General features: G+C 35.6%; 3 protein-coding genes and 1 long non-coding RNA gene across 10 annotated transcripts in view; 3 read left to right on the forward strand and 1 right to left on the reverse strand.

Annotated features, from left to right (window-relative positions):
* Window positions 1–92: 92 nt before the first annotated feature.
* LOC123314549 (late secretory pathway protein AVL9 homolog) lies at window positions 93–4,487 on the forward strand. Of its 2 annotated transcripts, XM_044899897.1 has the most exons (9): window positions 103–158; window positions 219–310; window positions 413–610; window positions 1,070–1,295; window positions 1,368–1,557; window positions 1,694–2,406; window positions 2,718–2,889; window positions 2,950–3,038; window positions 3,096–4,487. In XM_044899897.1, the coding sequence occupies exons 2-9, from the start codon at window positions 242–244 to the stop codon at window positions 3,362–3,364; spliced, it is 1,926 nt and encodes a 641-aa protein (XP_044755832.1). In that variant the 5' UTR covers window positions 103–158; window positions 219–241; the 3' UTR covers window positions 3,365–4,487. The 2 variants fall into 2 exon arrangements, with proteins under 2 accessions (XP_044755831.1, XP_044755832.1); XM_044899896.1 differs by having other exon boundaries at window positions 93–310.
* A 514-nt stretch (window positions 4,488–5,001) lies between these two features.
* LOC123312948 (serine/threonine-protein kinase tousled-like 2) overlaps window positions 5,002–20,779 on the forward strand; it is a 98,184-nt gene continuing 82,406 nt past the window's right edge. For 3 of the 5 annotated variants that reach the window (XM_044897547.1, XM_044897548.1, XM_044897551.1), the window contains exons 1-2: window positions 5,002–5,427; window positions 9,960–10,021. Coding sequence is in view for 2 of the 5 variants with exons in the window: in XM_044897548.1 (XP_044753483.1) it covers window positions 9,991–10,021 (31 nt within the window). In the remaining 3 variants the exon portion in view is untranslated. Of the gene's footprint in view, window positions 5,428–9,959; window positions 10,022–20,779 lie in introns of those variants that run through there. The other 2 variants (XM_044897555.1, XM_044897558.1) reach the window with 2 other exon arrangements.
* Window positions 5,888–8,910, forward strand: LOC123312950. Of its 2 annotated transcripts, none has more exons than XM_044897560.1 (3): window positions 5,888–6,096; window positions 6,153–6,207; window positions 8,809–8,910. In XM_044897560.1, exons 1-3 carry the CDS (start codon window positions 5,962–5,964, stop codon window positions 8,823–8,825), a joined length of 207 nt encoding a protein of 68 aa, XP_044753495.1. In that variant the 5' UTR covers window positions 5,888–5,961; the 3' UTR covers window positions 8,826–8,910. The 2 variants fall into 2 exon arrangements, 1 of the variants encoding a protein (XP_044753495.1); XR_006537705.1 differs by lacking the exon at window positions 8,809–8,910 and adding an exon at window positions 7,507–7,529 and having other exon boundaries at window positions 6,153–7,415.
* Window positions 14,317–15,584, reverse strand: LOC123312953. Its single transcript, XR_006537706.1, has 2 exons — window positions 15,033–15,584; window positions 14,317–14,377 (listed from the first exon to the last, which is right to left on the reverse strand). It is a non-coding gene; the product is annotated as an uncharacterized LOC123312953 (long non-coding RNA).

Here is a 20,779-nt window from a genome sequence, read left to right on the forward strand (position 1 = left end):
AAATAAGTTAATTATAATGTCCAAGGTGAATGTTCGCAGAAAAACGCTTATCATTATATTCTATGAAAAATGTCAATTTTAATGGTTATCAGTGCCAATACTGTCATAATTACATTGTCAATATTCATTTCGTATAGTAAACATGTTAAATTCCGTTTGTAAGAAGCACTTGGTCAAGGTTTTGTAATTTTATTTGTCATATCAAATTACACTTTTAGATAAATCATAAAAGCTTCTGAAAATGAGCAGTGATCAAGCTCCTATTCTGCATGTAATTGTGGTCGGTTTTCACCATAAAAAAGGCTGCCAAGTGAGTAAACACACTTGTATAACAAATCACATTGCTCTCTCATAAGTACATCTTCAATTTTATGAATAAAATATGCTTAAAATCCTTTACTATTCGTTTCAGGTCGAGTTCTCGTTTCCACCTCTTGTACCAGATTGCCCTAATGAATGCCCCCCTGGATGGAAATATTTACCAACTCTTGCTTTACCTGATGGATCTCACAATTTTGATGAGGATACTGTGTATTTTCATTTACCAAGCCTTACTAAGCCAAAACAAACCATATATGGGATATCATGTTTTAGGCAAATACCAGTTGAGGTATTTTATGACTATTGTTTATGAAAGCTTATCTCATGTTGCTGAATGACTGATTCTACAGTATTATTTATTGATAATATTCCTTAAGTTCAGTGTTACATCCTGAATAATATTTCCAACCTTGCCAGTACTACTAAGGAGACATGATTTTTCTTTCTCTGATATAAAATTACATTTATTTTTATCTCGCCTCATCACACCACCACATCAGTTCAAATAAGTTTTACCTTCACTCTCTAAGAGTGTTTCTTTGAACTTGTAGTGGAAATGATATAGTTCAGTCTCTTCAGCTCAATTTTAAATTTTCCTTTCAAGTATTGTTCACTCTAATTAGTCATAAATTTTCAACTCTTGTTACTTTTTCAATTAGGAAATGAGAAGCCAGTTTCTAATTCTCATATCCAATCGATATTTGATATGAAACTCCAATTTTGACTTCAATGGACCATTTTATTACAGAAACTCAAGAATAAAACTTCAGACATAACAAGAGGAACAGTGCAAAAGTCTGTTTGTGTTCTGAGTAGAATACCTTTATTTGGTCAAATTCAAGTTAAAATGTCGTTAATAACACATGCCTACTTTGAGGAGGGTGATTTTAGTAAAATTTCTATTTTGGAAGATACTTACCATCATTTGAATTCAGTTTTGATGCACAGTGATTTGAAGCAGCAGTTATTTGTTGGTCAGTATTGAACTTTGTGTTTCATTCAAATGGATGAAAATAACAGACGTCTAAGTTGAAGTATTATTTCAGATTTATCTGCTAGAGATTTCGTTCTACAGTGGAAGCATAAGGCCTTACTCTTGTTCAAATTATTACTTCTTGAAAAACGAACAGTTTTCTTCAAGTCACCTGTTCATCCCCTTTGTTGTAACATTTTAACATTAGTTTCACTATTTCCTCATATGCTTGAAGATGGATTGGAAGAATCTGCTTGTGTTAGGTGAGATAATATTGAATAAACTGTGCTTAGGATGAAGTTGTGTATTGGTTTCTGCATAATTTTCTCCTGATGGCGACTTTTTTGAATTTGAATGTTAAATTTTTTCTGATGTTTTTCCCTATTTAAATGTTTGCAGGCTCTCAAGACCTATGTCGCCAATGCCTCAGCTGTCCGATGATGAACTTTCTCCAACAACCATAAAGGAGTTCTCAAGTCTACAAATAAAGATCGAGAAAGAACCTATTATTGAGAAAACAGGTGAAAGTGACCATGATGATGGTGTCAATGATATTTCTCCTGAGATTGGTGAGGAACTAGGTGAACCCAACAAGATGGATGGTCAAAATTCTAGCTCTGAAAGTGTGAATGATAATGCTCGAAGGGAATCCAGCAATTCTGATTTGGTGTCTCCTGATGTAGCGCACAGAAATATGTCCTTTTTGGCGCATTTATCTAGTGAAACCTGTGGCTTTCCTCTTTATATCTTCACTAAAGGATTTCTTTGCTTACCTTACCTCTCACTTCCATATCTAGATCTTTTGACAGATGTTAATGTTAGGGGGTATGTGGTGGGCGCCACCAATATACTCTTCAAGCAGAAACATCAGTTGTATGACGTCCTTGTTGATGTGGAAACCAGCAAGATTGAATGCCAAGACATGGAATTGAGGAAATTGTTGCATCTAACCACTGAGGATTTGAGGTTTGCTGATTACATAGTTAAACATGTTGCCGAAGAGAAACAGGATGTTTTTTTGGATGGGGTGGGTTGGGAAGGTGGTGATGAGTGGATCAGAACTCAGTTCAGGATATATCTAATGTGCCTGATGAGAACGTCACTCATACACGGTAAGAAGAAGAAAAAAGGTATGCTTTGTTTTTGTTTTCTTCATTTTTTGATCCAGTAGAGAAGTTTAAATCCATATTGCAGCGGGTATCATAAATCAGAAAGCTTAACATTCTACATTCATAGACACTGACCCATAGAGCAATTATATGGAGTCTATGCACTGATGAAACTATTTTTACTTTTGTTATTGCTGTTTATGTTCTGGGCTTTGAATTGGCTGCTTGGCCTGCTTGGATGTCAATGATTCCTGAAGCGAATTTATAAGGTAACATATTGATTTTCTTTGTTCTGAAAATAACTTTCTTTATAGATAATTGTATAGAGGTGAATCACTTCAATTTCAATTTTGTAACCGCTTGGAGAGAGACTCATAACTACAAAATGTGGCTAAGTGGTATAAATCCAGGTATTTTGGACGTCTCTGCCGGTCATCCTTTTGCTGGGCAACTTTCTGTATCGGATATGAAGCTGAGATTTGCACAGTAAGTTGGAGATTATTAAATTACTATTTAAAGTGTAATAATTTCAATTGATTTCCTTAGCACTATGCAAAATTCAGAAAGTGGAAGGAAAATTAATCAGGCAATGATTTCTACTGGTAAAGCTGTAGCTACAACCAGTAAAGCAGTAGGTGAGTATCAACAATTTTTCAAAAATATTTATATCTTTTCATAATCATCTATTTCAGGCGGTGCAATATCTCAAGCCAAAGGGGCATTTTCAAGTTGGTGGAATAACTTATTAGTGAGTCCTGAATCTATACAGAAAGATTCAGAAGAAACTGAAGATCTCGATAACTCTAAATTTGAGATAGTAAATAAAGAACATAAGTTATCCAATATTGTTGATAGCAATGAGAACAATAGAAATGGTGTAATCAAAACTGTGGATATGACTGAAACAAAAATTTTGAATGAAAATGATTTTCATCATCCTGGAGAAGTGCACACTGTTTGAAAGGATATTCGTTTGATTGGAATAACATTTCAGCAGCGTATTCCTCTCGTAAACCAAAGTTTCTAATACATTCATCGGTTTTCTTATTCAATCAAAGAAGGTTCACAATCTTTTGAATCAATTTTTAGACTGCCTCGTTTTATTGTATAGAACGGAGAAAATATTAGATTTAGAATAGTTGTAAATATGTGTATGTTGTAAAAAAGTGATTCCACAGTTTAATAACAATTCGAAAAATTTTGAATCTATTTGATTCCGAGAGGAATAATGTGAGTGTGAATAACTTGAATATTTATTCGAATTTTCATTGAGTAACATATTTCTGAAATATCCTGCCACAAGCTTGCTTTTTTTCAAATTTTGGTGGTTGATCGAGAAAATATATGCATAGTCAACATGATTTTATTTCAGAAATCATTACATTTTCTTAAAAAATATTCTCCATGGATTATTATTCTGTCAACTGATATGAGCTCTCATATGAGGGTGTTTTAATAAAGATTTCTTCATTTCATCAGCTCTACTATTCGTCAGTATTATAAAATTCCTAGGTGTTTTAGATTCATATTTATTCATTAATTTTCATTTAAATCTGTCAATTGAAACCAAGCCTCCCCACTGCAAAAGGCTGAAATTAGATTAATCAGTAATTATGTGCAATCTTTCAATATATACAGGGTGTTTCAAATATTTTGGAATGATATAATCGCACCTGTAGGACGGAAATAGTGCCACTCTTATTTTCCAGGACTACCATGTTTGAATATTGAGTTCCTGGTATATTTTTCGTGATATCTTTGTTTAGAGCGTAGATTTTAGATCAGTATATATCAATATTATTATTGAAATATTCGTACTTAAGGTAAAGACATTTATTTTTTGTTTATATTCAGTTGAACGTTTCAAGATGATGGAACTTTTTTCAATTTGTATATATTTTATAGTATAATTTTTAGGTTATTAGAGATTATACGATTGTATGATTTTTTGAATGTGCTGCTCAACACTACTCTCCCAAAATTCAATGGAGCGTGGTTTTGTTTCCACTGAAAGTTAACCAGCTGTGAATTATACCCTAAAATGATTATTCAATCAAATTTTTGTTAATAAATTTTTTATTGTTGCGGTTGTTTTATTCCAGAATTGTATTGTGGTTCAGGCAACAAGTGCTCTGTTTGAAATAAGTTTCTTTTTTATTTTATTTGTAATGAGGTATTCACTAGTTTTTTTTTTAATCACCTTACAATTGATTTAATTTATATTGAAAGATTAGCTATCGATTATTTCTTTATTGAAGAAAAGAATTTATTATATGAGAAATTGCTTTTAAGTAGATTCTTATATAAACTTCTGAAAACCATAATTTTTCTACTAATGTTATTCTTTTCTTAATCCATTATTTAGAGGAATGTTGAAAAAAACTAAAAATAACAGTCTTCATCAGATGATTAATAATAAACTTCACTATTTTAAGGTGATTCCTCAAAAACTTTAAAATTAATTGTAACAATGAAATTTATAATTCATAATTAAATCTCCATAGAGGGCGGTTCATCGCGCCATCAAGCCGGTATAATAGCTTGTTTATTTTCCCACCGTTCACCGACCATTTCCCGGCATGCCGATAGGCATGTCACAAACGTCTACGACTATTTCTGCTTTCGTACAAAACAATCGTATTCGCTTATCGCTCTCCTCTCTCTATGCAAAATACAAAGCAAAGTAGATCACTCTGTGATTTTTGAAGTAACGTCAATAAAACCCTTTTGAAATATCCAACGAAAATATACCTTTTATTCCGTGTAGAAGTGACAAAATACGTCCGTGAAATAAATGAAGTGTCGTAAAAACTGTGAGATGTTGATCAACAAACAAAATGACCGTAACACAAGATAAATTATCGGTGTCGTTAACCATCCTACGGTCGCCATCTTTCTACTCAGTTTTTCTGTAGTAATTACATGAGATTTATCATAAAGTGGTATTTTTTTTCGGGTATCGAAGTGATATGCTCTTAACCCCTGGAAACTTATTCAGTTCGATCTGTATCCGACCATTTTGAGGTAAGGGAAATTATTTCTGTATATTTCTGGCATTCTGAGGTATTTTATCTTTAGTATTGCAAATTTTGATCGAATGATTAGAATGTAGCCATATTAAGAGTTCAAATAATGTAAATCCGAAAGTGAAGGCAGTTCATGGACATAACATGGAATTTTATATTTTTCAAACGATAAATTGGTTCATACTTTGGGATAATTAACAATATTCTTGAATATTTCCCTTTTATTATGTCAGATGTTGATTGATTTCAATTAGATATGTACATAACTCAGTCAAACTGTACCTATACTGCATTCAAATTTATTTTAGCAGTCGGTAGGCCATGAATTAATTTTCTCAAGTTTTTGTAACTAGAACGGAGTAAGGTTGGCACTCATGAAATGTCATCAATATCATAACGCCGTTGCCACAACTAATATCAACAAATACAGAAACCAGGAACCAAGTGAACAACTGAACAAATATTTTGTTTCTTTAAACAAAATATTTGTTCAGAGTTTCAGAGTTGTTTCAGATATTCTAAAGTCGACAAAATGCCGAAAATAGTGGAAAAGCCGCAAAGAAAGAGTATCAGGAAATGTTATGCAGAATTGAGGGCAGCTCATCTGAAAAGTAATCCTGATACTCTTTCATCTACCATTTTCCAGATGGTATCAAACATTTTCGATGTAAGTAAATTTTTAATACCTATGTTTCATATCAATCTGAACTACTTTTATTTTAGCTGAACGTTTCCACAATCCGAAACATTGTTAATGAAGAGGACGACAAAGAATTTCCTCCTATTGGGAGACCCAAAAAGGTGGAAGAAATTGAGAAGTTTATTTTTAGAAAAGACCTGCAACGGCGAATTTGGGATTATAATTTGAAAAATGAATACTTTAGTGTTGACACTCTACTTAATTATGCAAAAAATGATTTGGAATATACCGGGGGACGGACATCACTTTACAAAATTTTAAAATCGATGGGTTACAAATACAAAAGGGTGGATGAACGCAAAATTTTATGTGAACAAAAGCATGTCGTTGCAGCCAAAATTACTTTCCTGCGAAAATTTCTACAATATAAATCTTCAGATGAAGATATCAGATTCGTGTTCCTCGACGAAACTTGGATTTACCAAAATGGTTCTTCTGTTCGTCGATGGACACACGAATCTGATATAAAGAGCAACCCATCCAAAATTAAACATGAAGGAAAACGTTTTACGGTTTTACACGCAGGAAGTAATTGTGGATTTTTAGAGGGGTGTAGTTTAATTTTAAATTCGGCAAACAATGACAGAGACTATCACAATACAATGACCAGTGAATTATTTCATAATTGGATCATTAATCAACTGATTCCTGCATTAGCTAAGATTCCTGGAAAATGTGTGGTTGTAATGGACAATGCCCCTTATCATTCGGTGCAATTGGACAAGCCACCCACATTTTCCAGTAAGAAAAGTGAAATGCAGGATTGGTTGATTAAAAACAAAATTAATTTCAGTCAAAATTCAAATAAAAAACAACTTTGGCAATTAATACTACCCTTTCGAAATAGAAGTCAACGAAAATATTTAGTGGATGACCTTTTGAAAGAGCATGGGCATGATGTTCTTAGATTACCCCCATACCATTGTCAGTATAATCCTATTGAAATGGCCTGGGCGTTCTCTAAGAACTTCTACAACAAGAACATAAATTCTCTTCCCTATTCCAAAGATAGGGTTTTGAATTTATGGACTTTGGCTCTTTCAAAATGTACATCGGAAATGTGGAAAAATTTTTGTATGCATTGTGATAGGCTCATAACTGACGACTGGGCTAAATTTATGGGTAATCTCCCAATAGCAGATATTCCTCCATTCATTATTTCATTGGGAGAATCAGATTCTTCTGATGATGAGTCTGATTCAATCGATGACCTAATGAATGTGGAATAATAATGTAGAGGAAATTTTGAGGTTGTCCATTCTGCTACAAAAGATGAAATGTTTGAGGTATGTAAATATTTTAATTTGAATCTCTTTTTTAAAACTCCATAAAGTGAGGTGAATTTACACACTGTTCAATGAAAATTATTATTCTCAGGTACCTACACCCTCAGTATACATGTGAAGCAAGTTTTGAAAAGTAATTGATCTCTCTGAATATCCATCGGCCAGACTACTAGGCAGTTGTAAACGAGAAATCCAAAATTTCAATAGGATCATCATTCATTGAGAATGTTGGAACTGAATGGAATGAAATAAAATCTCGCAGTAAGGCAGAGGGAATGGCATTTTAACACTATATACATTCAAGAATGTTGGAACTGAATGGAATGAAATAAAATCTCGCAGTAAGGCAGAGGGAATGGCATTTTAACACTATATACATTCAAGAATGTTGGAACTGAACGGAATGAAATAAAATCTCGCAGTAAGGCAGAGGGAATGGCATTTTAACACTATATACATTCAAGAATGTTGGAACTGAACGGAATGAAATAAAATCTCGCAGTAAGGCAGAGGGAATGGCATTTTAACACTATATACATTCAAGAATGTTGGAACTGAACGGAATGAAATAAAATCTCGCAGTAAGGCAGAGGGAATGGCATTTTAACACTATATACATTCAAGAATGTTGGAACTGAACGGAATGAAATAAAATCTCGCAGTAAGGCAGAGGGAATGGCATTTTAACACTATATACATTCAAGAATGTTGGAACTGAACGGAATGAAATAAAATCTCGCAGTAAGGCAGAGGGAATGGCATTTTAACACTATATACATTCAAGAATGTTGGAACTGAACGGAATGAAATAAAATCTCGCAGTAAGGCAGAGGGAATGGCATTTTAACACTATATACATTCAAGAATGTTGGAACTGAACGGAATGAAATAAAATCTCGCAGTAAGGCAGAGGGAATGGCATTTTAGTACTATATATATTCAAGAATATTTAATATTTTTGTATAAACAAAAAGATCTCTCTTCTCATCTTCTTAATCTCAAAAAGAATTATTGTACATACAAGCAAAATGTCATTCAATTTGCCCAAAAACAATCTATAAACTACTCGGAGGTAAACACAAGCTTGAAATTTCCAAACAAACTGCTATGTATTCATTTATATATATATATATATATATAAGATGGTTTTCTGTTAGAGGGCGTGAGTGGCCCAGATAAGTTGGGTTCAGGGTGCCTAGATTATTAAGGTTCAAATAGTCGTTATTCAATACTTTAACATCTCCATATGAAATTTCTTGCTCAGGTGTATCAGGCCATAATATTGTGTGATCATCTGCCAATCACTGTTGAGTTGCTCAATAAAAACAAATAAAAAAAGAAACAATCAAATGTATCTTGTATAAAAAAGTTACTAGAGTGTTAAGGATTTTCAATAAATGTCATCGTTAAATAAGTTCTAGAAGGTCAATTTTACATTTGACTTGTCCTATACATTGTGAATGTCTTAAGGGATCAATAAATATTTTGTGTGAAATTTTTCTGAAGTTCCTCTTGCCTTATAACTCCCTTTCACTATTTTGATATCCATTGATACAATATGATTTTTGTTGAAGAATTTAACATTCTTGTGAGTATCCATTAATTACTTTGAGAGATATACCCATTCACTACCACTGGATCAGATGCATTTCATCTTTGGTATAGGCTTGTTTTGCTTCGCTTTTACGATGATTCCAGAACGGTTCAAAACAGTCGCACATTCATTTATTCTGCGTGAACTCGCGCATTTTTGAATTCAACAAGTGATGTAATGTCTTCAACGTTTATCCAAAGAAACCAATATTTACTCTTCTCAACCAACTGCATATTATTAATTTTCTTCCATAGCGAAAATAAATACATTTAAAAACTGATCTCTTGTATTTTCCATGCAAATAACTAGATTTGGTGCATGCCTTCAACCAGTTTGTATAAACGTTTGTTATGTAAATTACCATATTTCCGAATTAATTCAGCGTTTTAAGTAAATACGTAATTACTGAGACTTTTACGTAGAACGGACAACATAGCGTTGATTTAAAAGCCAAAAATGGTTTGACAAGCGTCATAACCCCACATTTTTCTACTATACAGAGTGAAATGTGTCAAATTTCCATGGCCAACCGACTGCTAAAATAAAGTTGAATGCAGTATAGGTGGGTATTTTCCATTCCTTTCAGTGTCGATATTCGACGTGATAACGTATCCTAATATTCCTGGGTGGTTCCATTTTAGATTGGAAATGTACGTATATTGTGATCGTTCTCTTTGTTTATTGTGATCAACTAATGTAACGAAACTTCGTGACATTCTGAGATCTTTATTCATAAACATGGCTGATTATTTATAGTCATCTTGCTCGAGGATAAAAATCTCATCGCCTCAATTGAAATATTAACGAATTCATTCAATGTCTATCTTTTCTTAGTAGTATTTTTATTGAAATGAAATGAGGAAAATACATAGAATATTCAGGAATTGTGTTTACATTTTTAGGTTCCTCTCTTTTAAAATATTTATAGGTTCTGAAATTTCTGTTTTCAGTTTTGAATGGCGAATTACGTTAAAAAGAGGAATGGGACATAAAAGGTGCTTCACAGGAGGTGGTAAGTTTCTTCCGTTCAATATTTCGTTTTGTCCAATAGTTTTATGGCTGGGTGAATATCCAGAATCTTTAATGATAACTTAAAAAAATTTAAATGTATAATTGAACACCTGTATATTCGAATTGCTGACATGTAGGGAAAAATTTTATCTTTCTACCGTTTTCAACTCAAGTATTCATAAGTTTGACAACAGGGGCAATTGGGGGTGTTCATCCTCTCTAGAAGCGTAATATTTAATTGTAGAAAACATCATTCGACAAAAGGAACTGGGAGCAAAACAAATTGGATAATGGTCGCGTGTTCATTGGCTTAAATAAAATTTCCCAGTGATCTAACGTATCAAGACAGCAATTACATATCCCGAGTAGAAGTGAAACATCCATTTGCATCTAATTTTAGACGAATTATGTGATGTAAAACTGAAATAGGTGTCCTCTTGGTATCGTTGAAAAAGCAATTAGATTCTATAACTGTAGGAAGAGGGTATTTTGTAACGCAGTCTTCAGTGTCCGAAACCTGAGAGCGAAAAAAAAATAACCTGAAAGCTCGTCTTGAACGTAGCCATAATTTATGTGTCAATCATCGAATTGATAAATAGATCTATGTTCCAAGATCTATGCGAACTTGTAGTTTCCATCATTTACAGCCATTTTGGAGTACGTGGGAGATAGAGATAGGGTTTGTGAACTTTTTATTTAGCAACGCGATTTTCTAACGTCTAAAAATCAATATTGGAGGCGGGATGTCGGAGGGGGCGACATATCAGAGCCAACTTAGCTAAGCGCGAGGATGCAGCGGTTGCACCCGTCGTAATGGTCCCCAGGAGGAATTACAATGTTGCCAACTTACCATGGGAGATTTTCGTTCCTTTAGTAATAGGGATGATTAATCATAATTCTGTCTAATTTCTTGTTTTCTAAGAGGAAATGTTTCGATCAGGATTCACTGACTTGCCGAATACTCTACTCTAACATTGGCTGGTTTAAAGAATGGAAGTAAATAATGCGAATGGAATTATAACGATATATGTTCAAGATTCCGAGGGAGACTACAGTTATTAGCGTGCTGATAAGTATAATACAAAAATGTCTCATGGTTTTTATCGAAATTAAGATCTTTTTTCTTCAACGAAGATGACATCATCTCATTTTATGGCGTATCTATAGACATAGAATTAGATTAGGCAATTTATGTGAATTTTTGGAACAGAATGAGGTATGAATAATTGAAATTCACTTGTCATCTGTCACAATGACACCATATTTTGACAGGTGGTGGAAATTACATCTCAAAACCTTCTTGCTTTCTGAAAAAGTCAAGTTCATTCCTCAGCTACCCCTCATGAATTTTTCTGCATATTTCCCAGTTCCGCAGCGCTCGGTTCCAAGGCGTGGTTCGTTCGATATCATCGGCGATAATCGTCAATCGACAAAGCCGTACGTTTCGATTTAATCTGCGAGAACGAAAGAAGGAAAACTTCCTTGGGCCGGAACGCCACGATCCTGACCGATCGATATGACGAGTGCTCTCTGCCTCTGTGTTCTAAATAATTTTTGCCACCGGAGTGTAGAGGACGGTCGATGTTTTCACTAATGTCATTATTCGCGAATCCAATTACCGTTGAGGGCGCTGCGAAATGAAAACAAACTTTGACGTTTGTCAGTACTCTTTTCGAGATTTGTACGGCCTAACAGAGTTTTTCTAGAAAATCTAGATATTTATCGGAATTGAATTGATTGATTTAGTTTCGTAAAGAAAGACCAACATATTTGGAAATATTTCATTGGAAAAGGATGAATTGTGGAATAAAATCGAGCGATATATTGGTGATCCACCGTACCTAGACACAAAATCCTATTATTTCACAGATTCTTTCTTGAATTAAACCTAGCTAATAATGTTGAGGCAGCATATACTGAGTTTGTGAAGTTTCTATTTAAAGTATTTCAATTCCATGTTATGATATAGGTATTCCTCATACTGAAATCTCAAGAGACATAAATATGATTCAGCTCATGGAACAAGTTCTACAGATGAGATAAAGCTTTCATTTGGAAGTACGAAAATTATGAAATTGTATTTCTAAATCGTCAATTGAATTTAGCAGAAAACTGAAAACTCTCGCAAAGAAAAATCGTTTAACCTAACTCCTGCATGTTGAAAGCACTGGTATAAATACCTTTTCCAATATTTTTTCGGAATCAATATTTCTATTCAGAAACCCAGACAATAATCCCAATATAACTTCTCCAAATAATTGTTTTAATACTTTGTTGGACAACGTGAGATAAGAAAAATCATAAGGAACTAAACTTGTTTTGACTTTGCAGTACTGACAAAGTAGTTTCGTAATTCAGTCGGCAGAGGGCGTCTAGATTTTTGGATTCGCCAATATCCATTGTTCGTTTCGTTTACAGTTGACCTTTAAATTGAGGCCCGCACGGCGGAGTTGAGCGGACATCTTGCGCCTCGAAGATCTCTCTCTATGGCTCATTCTAAAGAATCTAAAGTAGGGATTTTAATTGCGTTCGATCGTTCACGTTGGCAGCTATGGACTAGCGTGGATGATATCCTGTTTTTTAATTTGAAAGCACGGATGTTCGTAGTTCATTTGAATCGTAGGCAGTAAGGATACAACATTTTTCCGTAGTTAATATGGTTGTAGAGTACTTGAAATGAACACAGACAGATTATAATAATACATTCTACATAAGTCTGTGGAAATAAAGCTTTTTTCAATGTGATAGGTGCATTCTTTATAGGATACATTTTTTTATTATTTAGAACAATGAACGTTTGAAAACGAACCCTATGAACAAAATTAAATTTTCAGTGTTTCGTGACAGGTTGGACATGAAATATCAGAAATGTACTGGCTTTTTTCGAAAATTAGTCATGACTGATGAAATTTGGTTCATAAATCTGATACCATCAATAAACGTCATTGCAAATAATGCAAAATTTTCGCCTCTACGTTGCTTAGTAGAAAACTCTTTCTGAAGTATGGTTCAAACAGGTTTTCAGTAATGGGAATTTTAATGTCGTACTTAGTAAGGCATTTTTACATGTGTGCATGAACAAAACAAATTGTCAGGTTCGGTAAAGAAGTTCTCAATTTTGTTCAAATTATAGTTTGACGTTTAAGCAGTAGTAGTTGTAAAATTTCCCTGGGAACTTCTTTAGGTGCAGTGATATTTTGATAAATGATATTTTAAAGATTTTTCACCATTGAAGTTCTTGGAATATTCCAGGGATATTTTTTCTGTATTTTTCATTATATTCCTCAAGACCGAACGGTTGTGCCGAAGTGGATGAAGCTCTCATATTTATAACTAGCCAAGTTACTCTTTCAGAATATGTATCACGTTTAGATCTACGATAATTTTCCTGGAAGATAAATTACTCTTAAGATGATCTTCGAAAAATTTCCCATGATAAGAATACAGAAGTTAATGTTACAATTCGGGAAATATCTGATGCATCTTAAAGGTATAAAATGTGGTTTATAAAGAAAGAAAATAATTCTTTCTTGAGTCAAATCTATAGCAAAACGCCGAAAAATGTTCTGGTTCAAGACTTGAATTAGAAATGAAGTTAGTGTGGATGCCAGCAAATTTTAAACTCCATTTTTTGCAAGTTTAGGAATCGGTTGAATACTATTTCTCTAGATAAACCTTAAAATCTGATGAACTACTGATATGAAGTATATACCCCCCTACTGTTTGAAACACATTCAAAACTTTATTGTTACAAAAACAATAAAATTACGTCTAAATTCAGACGCCATCTTGATTCGAATATATGCAGTATCAAAATTAGTTCTACACATTGCATTACACTCCATCTGTAGCACTCCCACAACCATAACGTGATCCTCTGAAACGAATGTGTGATAAAAATACTATCCATCTGGATTACGTGATGCGTCTGAAAATCGTTCAGTCAATGGCCCCCTTTAGGTTCAATGAAGAAGGCTCAAACCAGTCACTTAGCACGGTAATCGCTGTCCGCCGCCGATATAGTTGATTGTTCGGCCGCGTGGTGCGCTGTGGGTCCACTCTTCGCTGAATAATCCGAACGCAAAGCAGGCCATGTCGGTGACGTAGTCCTCCGCCCGCTTGTTGTGTGCGGTGACTCGGTAAGTGAGATGATGATATCTGTGGAATTCCGCCATTGCGGACTCGGTCGACTCGTTGGCTCAGCGCTCCTTTACGGTTCAGCGGCAGGGCCGGATCCAGGAACTTTTGGACATAAATGTTTCCAATGATCAAAAGCATATATCTCGTTTATTTTTATATATGTTTTGTTTGCTTATAACCAAGGTGTGGCTTTGTACGTCTCACTCAGCTTCCATTCCTGGAGAGGCATACAAAAAATATCTGAATATTTGTTATCTATTTTCAGAAAAATAATCTATAAGAATCGCTCTCTGTCTAAAACTAAGTTTTTGGGGAATTTCTGGTACAGAACTGAATTATTGTTGAAGATTCGAAGCCGGATTACCGATGTTGTAATATTGGGTTTTCTACATTTAAAATTACTCCAGCATTATTGACCCCCAAAGTTTGGAAGGTGATTTCTAGATGTTTTTGGTTTATCTTGTCTTGTAGCAGTTCCTGACTTAGCGCGTAAGTAATGGGTGGTCTAATCTCTGTAACTATATTAATTATTCAATGCCAAAGATGCTATTTAATTCGTTAACTCTCAATATAATCGCGTTATTGAAAATAAAATTGAAATTTACTTATGTATTCTGAAATAAAGGATATTCAAGTAGATATGCTAACCTGCATTTTTTCGAATCTAAAATTTTATCGTGTTTAAATTCACTGATTAACCCAACATTTTTTCGTCTATTTTTCATTGTACTAGTTCCCCTTCACATGGCAAAAAAATCACATTTATTGTCTCAGCATTAAAAAATTCTTCGTAAAATCAATCTATTCAATATTTTCAGGACCTCCTTAATTGAAGATAGTGAAATATGATGAAAACCTTGGCATCAACCTACGTCGTAGTTTGGGAGTTGGAGCCCTTCAATCATGACACTCAAAAACTTGTAGTTTCGCGATTAATTCGAAATTTCTAAAAGAAAAAAGCTAGTCGCATAGTCCACTTCCCCTCATTCATTTCCCGAAGTACCAAAATTCACCTCGATCCGACCCTGTCGCCGAATTACCATTTCTGTGTGTGTTTGGGAGTGATTCGAGGGCGCAACAAGTGTCCGTTCTTTTGTCGGGTCGGGACACCGACGACGACCAGGGAAACGCTCCACGATCGATGCACTCCACTTCACTCACTCTCTCACAACTTCCACGGTGCTACAAAAACACGGCACAAGAGCACCGGCTGTTCGGGAATCTGGCGTGCTCCTCTATGCGCCGCTTAGACGTCTCTTTCCCTCTCTTTGTTATCGCTCCGTCCTCCTCGCGTGGCCTCGTCAATTCGATCCAACAGCTGTTCGTTCCGCGACGTTGCCGGACGGTGCGGTAAATCTTCCACGGAGGGATGTTCAATTTTTACCTGGGATTTTTTTTCATTGGGGAAATGAAATCAATTTTTTAGGGTTCCTTTGACGTTTTGAACAGATATCATTCAGCAACCCTGCAATTCTTTATAGTTTATGTAAATTAATGATATTAGAAAAAAAGACAATTCCAATTTTATATTGTTTGCCTTTGGGGATAGATAATCAATTTCCTTTTCCAACTTTTTTCGACGACTATATGGCAGCGTCGCTTAACAACCGGTCACGGTTACATGTTACACCTTTAATACCATTGGCTCTATGTGCACTTGAAACTATATGAGGCGTGCGTGCCACGGTTATCCAGTGGAGAATGTACAACATTGCTCTCGAGAGTATCTCGTTCCCAGCCTGCTGAATGGTTGCAATTATATACAACGCTAGTCGCTGTTGGTTTGGTTTGTTTAATCGGGTTAACCCACGACTGAAATTGGTGTGTTGCAATCTCAATTTCAGCGAAATAATATTTTCGCTTGGTTTGAAGAGCGAAAACTTCGGATTTGCTTGGCAGTTTTGCGATAAAGTCTACTTCTGTGTTCCCAAGATGGGGTTCAATTTCAACAACCGTCTGTCAGAATTATTCATAGAAGTCATAGAAGAGGAAAATATCCTGCCCTCATCGTTGATCCATCTTCTTCTATTCACCATATTGTTACTCCTGCGATATGAGATTATTTTGAACCTAGAGTAAAACTGCGTTTTTCCTATTTTGAAACTGTTCTGGAGCCCACAGGTGGCATTATTTTGACCTTCCTTTCAATATTCTGTCATTCAAGTAGGCTATCCATTTTGAAGGTCGATCTTCTTGTTTTGTACGAGACTACGAGACACTTCATTGTTAGCAGATCGAGAATATTGATGTCATGAACCTCTAATTTTCGATGTAGATACGCTTTTCAAGGAAAAACACTAGCAGATGTATACTCGCAATATTGACAGTTTGCGTATGCATAAATTGAAAGACGATAACCACAAAATCGTATGGATAGTTTGAGCATAGAACATCGATCCTCACGAACTCCATAGCCTACCTGACGATGAATTTTTATATTGAACGCTAGTTACATAGAAGCTCTGTGTGCTTGCTAGAGCGTGAAACCGTCCATTAGAAAATTGGTTAATTTGTGTAGAGCAGGGTTTCTTAACCAGTGGTCCATGGACCCCTAAGGGGTCCATTTAACAAAAGTCGGGGGTCCATGACCATTCTGTCTCAACATTAAGTTTGAAACTGATGTACATTGCGTACTTATTGTAAATAATAAAATCTGGCAAAATCCAAATCTCGTTCTATTTATTTTTTCAGAAAGGGTCCGTGAGCTCTGCGGAATATTGAAAGGGGTCCATAGCTAGAAAAAGGTTAAGAAACCCTGGTGTAGAGGTTGTCGAGGTTGCGTCGTAGCGACTCGAGCTTGGAAAAAGTTGAATTATTTTTCGTGGATCTTCTCGCTCGCACCGACTTCGGCCAGCTGATTCTCCTGTCAGGTTACTTTCCACAGAATTAACTATTGATTTTATTCCTCGTTTCTGCGTCGTATTATGTATATTTCATCTAGTCCGGCACCGTGCAGTGAGGTGGGGATAACCTGGACCTCACTAGTGAGCCGCGGGAGCGCGGGGGGGATTTGCTTGAAAGTCTCTCTCTCGTAATCTGGATATATAACAAATGTCACGAATAGACTGAGGCAGGGTGTGGTCGACTGGATTCGTCTCTTATCTGCACCGGGAGGAATGCATGTCCAAGACGAAGAATGGAGTCTTTGAACTCTCGAGCACTGCTACTACGTAAGTTTTCACGAAATTTCAGTAAGAATCGCGGTATCGGAGAAGAAAACTATTTATTCTCAAAATTCTATGATTGTTGTTCGACGGGACCATTCGGTAGGTGTCGCTACTTATTCGAATTTATGCCCGCGTTCGTTGATCTATTGATATTGGAATGGCGAATATATACTTACTTTTTCCAAAAATATTTAGTTATTCTTGAAATCTGTGTGTTTATATCCGTTTCGGTTAAAAATTCTTTATTGGATGGTTTGGGATTTTCCCGATCTAGCAAGAAGAAAAGTTATTTCTGAGCAAACCAAGGATCATTGAATTCAACGAAAATAAGACAAAGTATGTAAATAAATCCTTTGGAAATACCTACCCACCTTTGAAATACTATAATGGTGGATTATCAAATAATTGAAATCGAACAATCTGTATGTGAAGTCAATCGGATGTTTCATGAAATATAAAAAGAATTGAGCTGAAAACAATTTGTTCGTATTCTATGATCCTCGAAAGGAAGTTATCCAAGTTGTCGAAACTCGTTGAAGCTGAAGTGCCATGATTTCTAAAGGATATTGATGTTTTTTTTTTCAAACGATGGTCGAAAGTATCAATTTATGAAATTTATACCACTCAATAATTCAAGGGAATTATTAACCTAGACGAACGTTGACCACGAACGAATGTACTTTATTTAAAATGCATCGTGCACTTCTATAATGTCATGAAAGGTATTCATTTTATACCTCGACAAATTGTCCTGTGTTTTAGAGTCGTTGCCAGAAAGTTTTCAGTAATTATATCGATCGCTTTTCATTTCGCGTTATTTATGAACACGGGTGTCGTGGTTACTAGGAGCTGACATTGTGCACCTTTCATGTACACAAGAATTTATGAATACGTATCGATTATCATGTCCACTTCTACAATAATTCTCTGGTCATATTGGATACTTGAAGAATTGTTTCTAAAGATTTTGTAAATTACCACTTATTTGGTCATGGGATCCTGTACCAATATGACAATTATGTATTTGTGGTTTTTGGAAATATTATCCAAATTGGAATATGAAGAGATTTATCTGCTATAGAGTAGATATGCTCCTGTTTGTGTTGCATCAGGTCAGGTGTAGTTACTGTGTTCAGTGACATGAAGCTCGATGACAAAAAACGCAGAGTAAATCCGGGTTTTGCAAACAAAACGCAAACGTAACAAACGAGGTGATGTTGTTCTGTGCCCATATTGTCCGCATGGTTGGCAACGATGGTGTAGGTGACAGAGTATGGAGAGAACTCTTTAGCATAAACATAGAAAAGTGTTCTGTGCTGGAAAATTCCATTTCTCTGGTTCGAGAAAAGAATGAAATGCTAAACATAGAGTATAAATCAAATTTCAAACAATGTTATCAGTCTGTGAGTGTTTTCACCACAGAATGTAAAGTCTTGATACTCTTTGGTTTTCACATTTGCAATTTATCGGGAATTGATTCGCTTTTAACTGAGGCTCTTCGATCGTGGCCGTATTGGGTGGATCTCTGCGCCGTTTCGTTACCGGTTGCCACATTTGCTTTTTTATTCGGAATACTGGTTTCGTTTAATGCAATTCAGGAATGCGTTTGCGGATCGGAATACTCGAATCTGTCCCTTTCTTGCCTCCGTGTCTTTCTCGTCGTTATATAATGATAATATTGAGGCAGTAGGAACCGATTTGAGGGAGAAACACCCTTGAAGCTTTCGACGTGTTGACGTTCGAGAATAAGCTGCAGATCGAGATCCCGGGGATTTTGGGGAATGTGTTGTATACTGTTGTCGAATTCGCTTTTCCGGGCCTTGTGGATAGAGTGAGATGGCTTGTAGTGATTGTGGATGCGGGCAGATGGCGGTAGATTAACTAAATTGTATTTGGCACCCGTGCACGGCCAACCTTGCATTGATCCATGGGCGCTGTTACTCTTTTCTTCCTATCCCTTCGCTCTCGCGAAACTCGCTCATTTACGGGGGTCGTACGAGAAGTAGGATTCCTCTGCTATGTAGACATGTTGCTGTAGTATGAAGCTTTTATGATACGGGCGAATTCGACGATTATATATCAAAAAATTTGCGTGGAGGCCGATTTGGCTTCAGTTTCAATTGAATCTTCTCCATCTTGCATGCCGCTCGTGGAGGGGCAACAGGGGGTACCGTTTTCCCTTAGCACCGGGCCATAGTTCACGCTTCCGCAGTCTCGGTTTCCAAATATTGACCCGCTCTACTCCCCCGCCGGCCGCTAATGGTTTTCCTCGGAATGACACAGGACGGATGGCGAACGCCGCCATCTCATCTGATGATGCTTCTTGGCCGCTCGTCCGGATTTGTACAAATCTACAAATATCGTCCAGGGATGTCGCAGATCGTGTATGGGACGGACCACTGAAGATTTCCGATTCGAGGAACTGAAAATAATAAAAATGTTAAGAACAAAATTGAACTGAAACATAAATCTCAGAATATGACGCGAAAAAGATTTCATATACATATGTATGTATTATAATATACAGGATGAGTCTTTGACTTGTACAGGGTGGGCAAAAGTCGTTGTCTTTTCGGGGGATGTCCAAAACTAAAGCAGCTAGAAGAAAACAGATGACATAATCTCGAGCTCTTTTTTTGTTGAAGAAATCGCAATATACCATAAAATATGAAGAAAACAAGTGTTAGGTTCTTTGCATTTCTGGTATTTTATGGTATGTGATGAAGGAACTGGGAGATGTGGCTGTAATTTTGTAATTGAAGAAGATTCATCACATTAATCAAAAACTATATCCCAAAAATCATTGCATAAGAAAAAATCGTTTGGGAGCTTTCTCAAAATAACATTTTTTTATAGATCTCCAACAGCCTGTATATTTTCAACCGAGGCGAATTGAAAAAAAAGAAGGGAAAACCGTTTCTTTTGACCTCAAGAAGCTTTTGCTCGAAAATGTTTGTATAAGTCAAAGACTAACCTTCTATAAAATCTTTCACACGTCACTCTGGCTAACAGAATTGACGTTCAGCAAAAACCGAATTAGTTGAAAGGCCAAAAAAATCGTATAATTCAATTGGGAATACTCCTGCTGACGAAAATGATGTATTTTTTATGAAATGTCTTTGAAATGTTACATTTTGAAATAACCATTTCAACCGTCTCCCAAAAAAAAAATATTTTAAGTACTTAAAAATGAAAAATAAAAATGGGTATTCAAAATTTAAAGCGTTTCGTTTCTAATGCACAAGTTGGCAACATCGACTGAAATATGCGTTGATAATAAAGGGCAGCATACACTATCTTGATGAGCTAGACAAAGATGGCTGTCTATGAAGCCTGCGACTAACGGGGAAGGTCGTAAAATTTTATGGGATTGTTATGGCCGGTTGCTGTTGAGGCTCGCCAGTGAGTACTCGCCGTATGATGGCTGTAAATCCACAGCTGTTATCTTATAA

This window comes from Coccinella septempunctata, chromosome 5 (assembly GCF_907165205.1).
Source record: "Coccinella septempunctata chromosome 5, icCocSept1.1, whole genome shotgun sequence".
NCBI lineage: Eukaryota > Metazoa > Arthropoda > Insecta > Coleoptera > Coccinellidae > Coccinella > Coccinella septempunctata.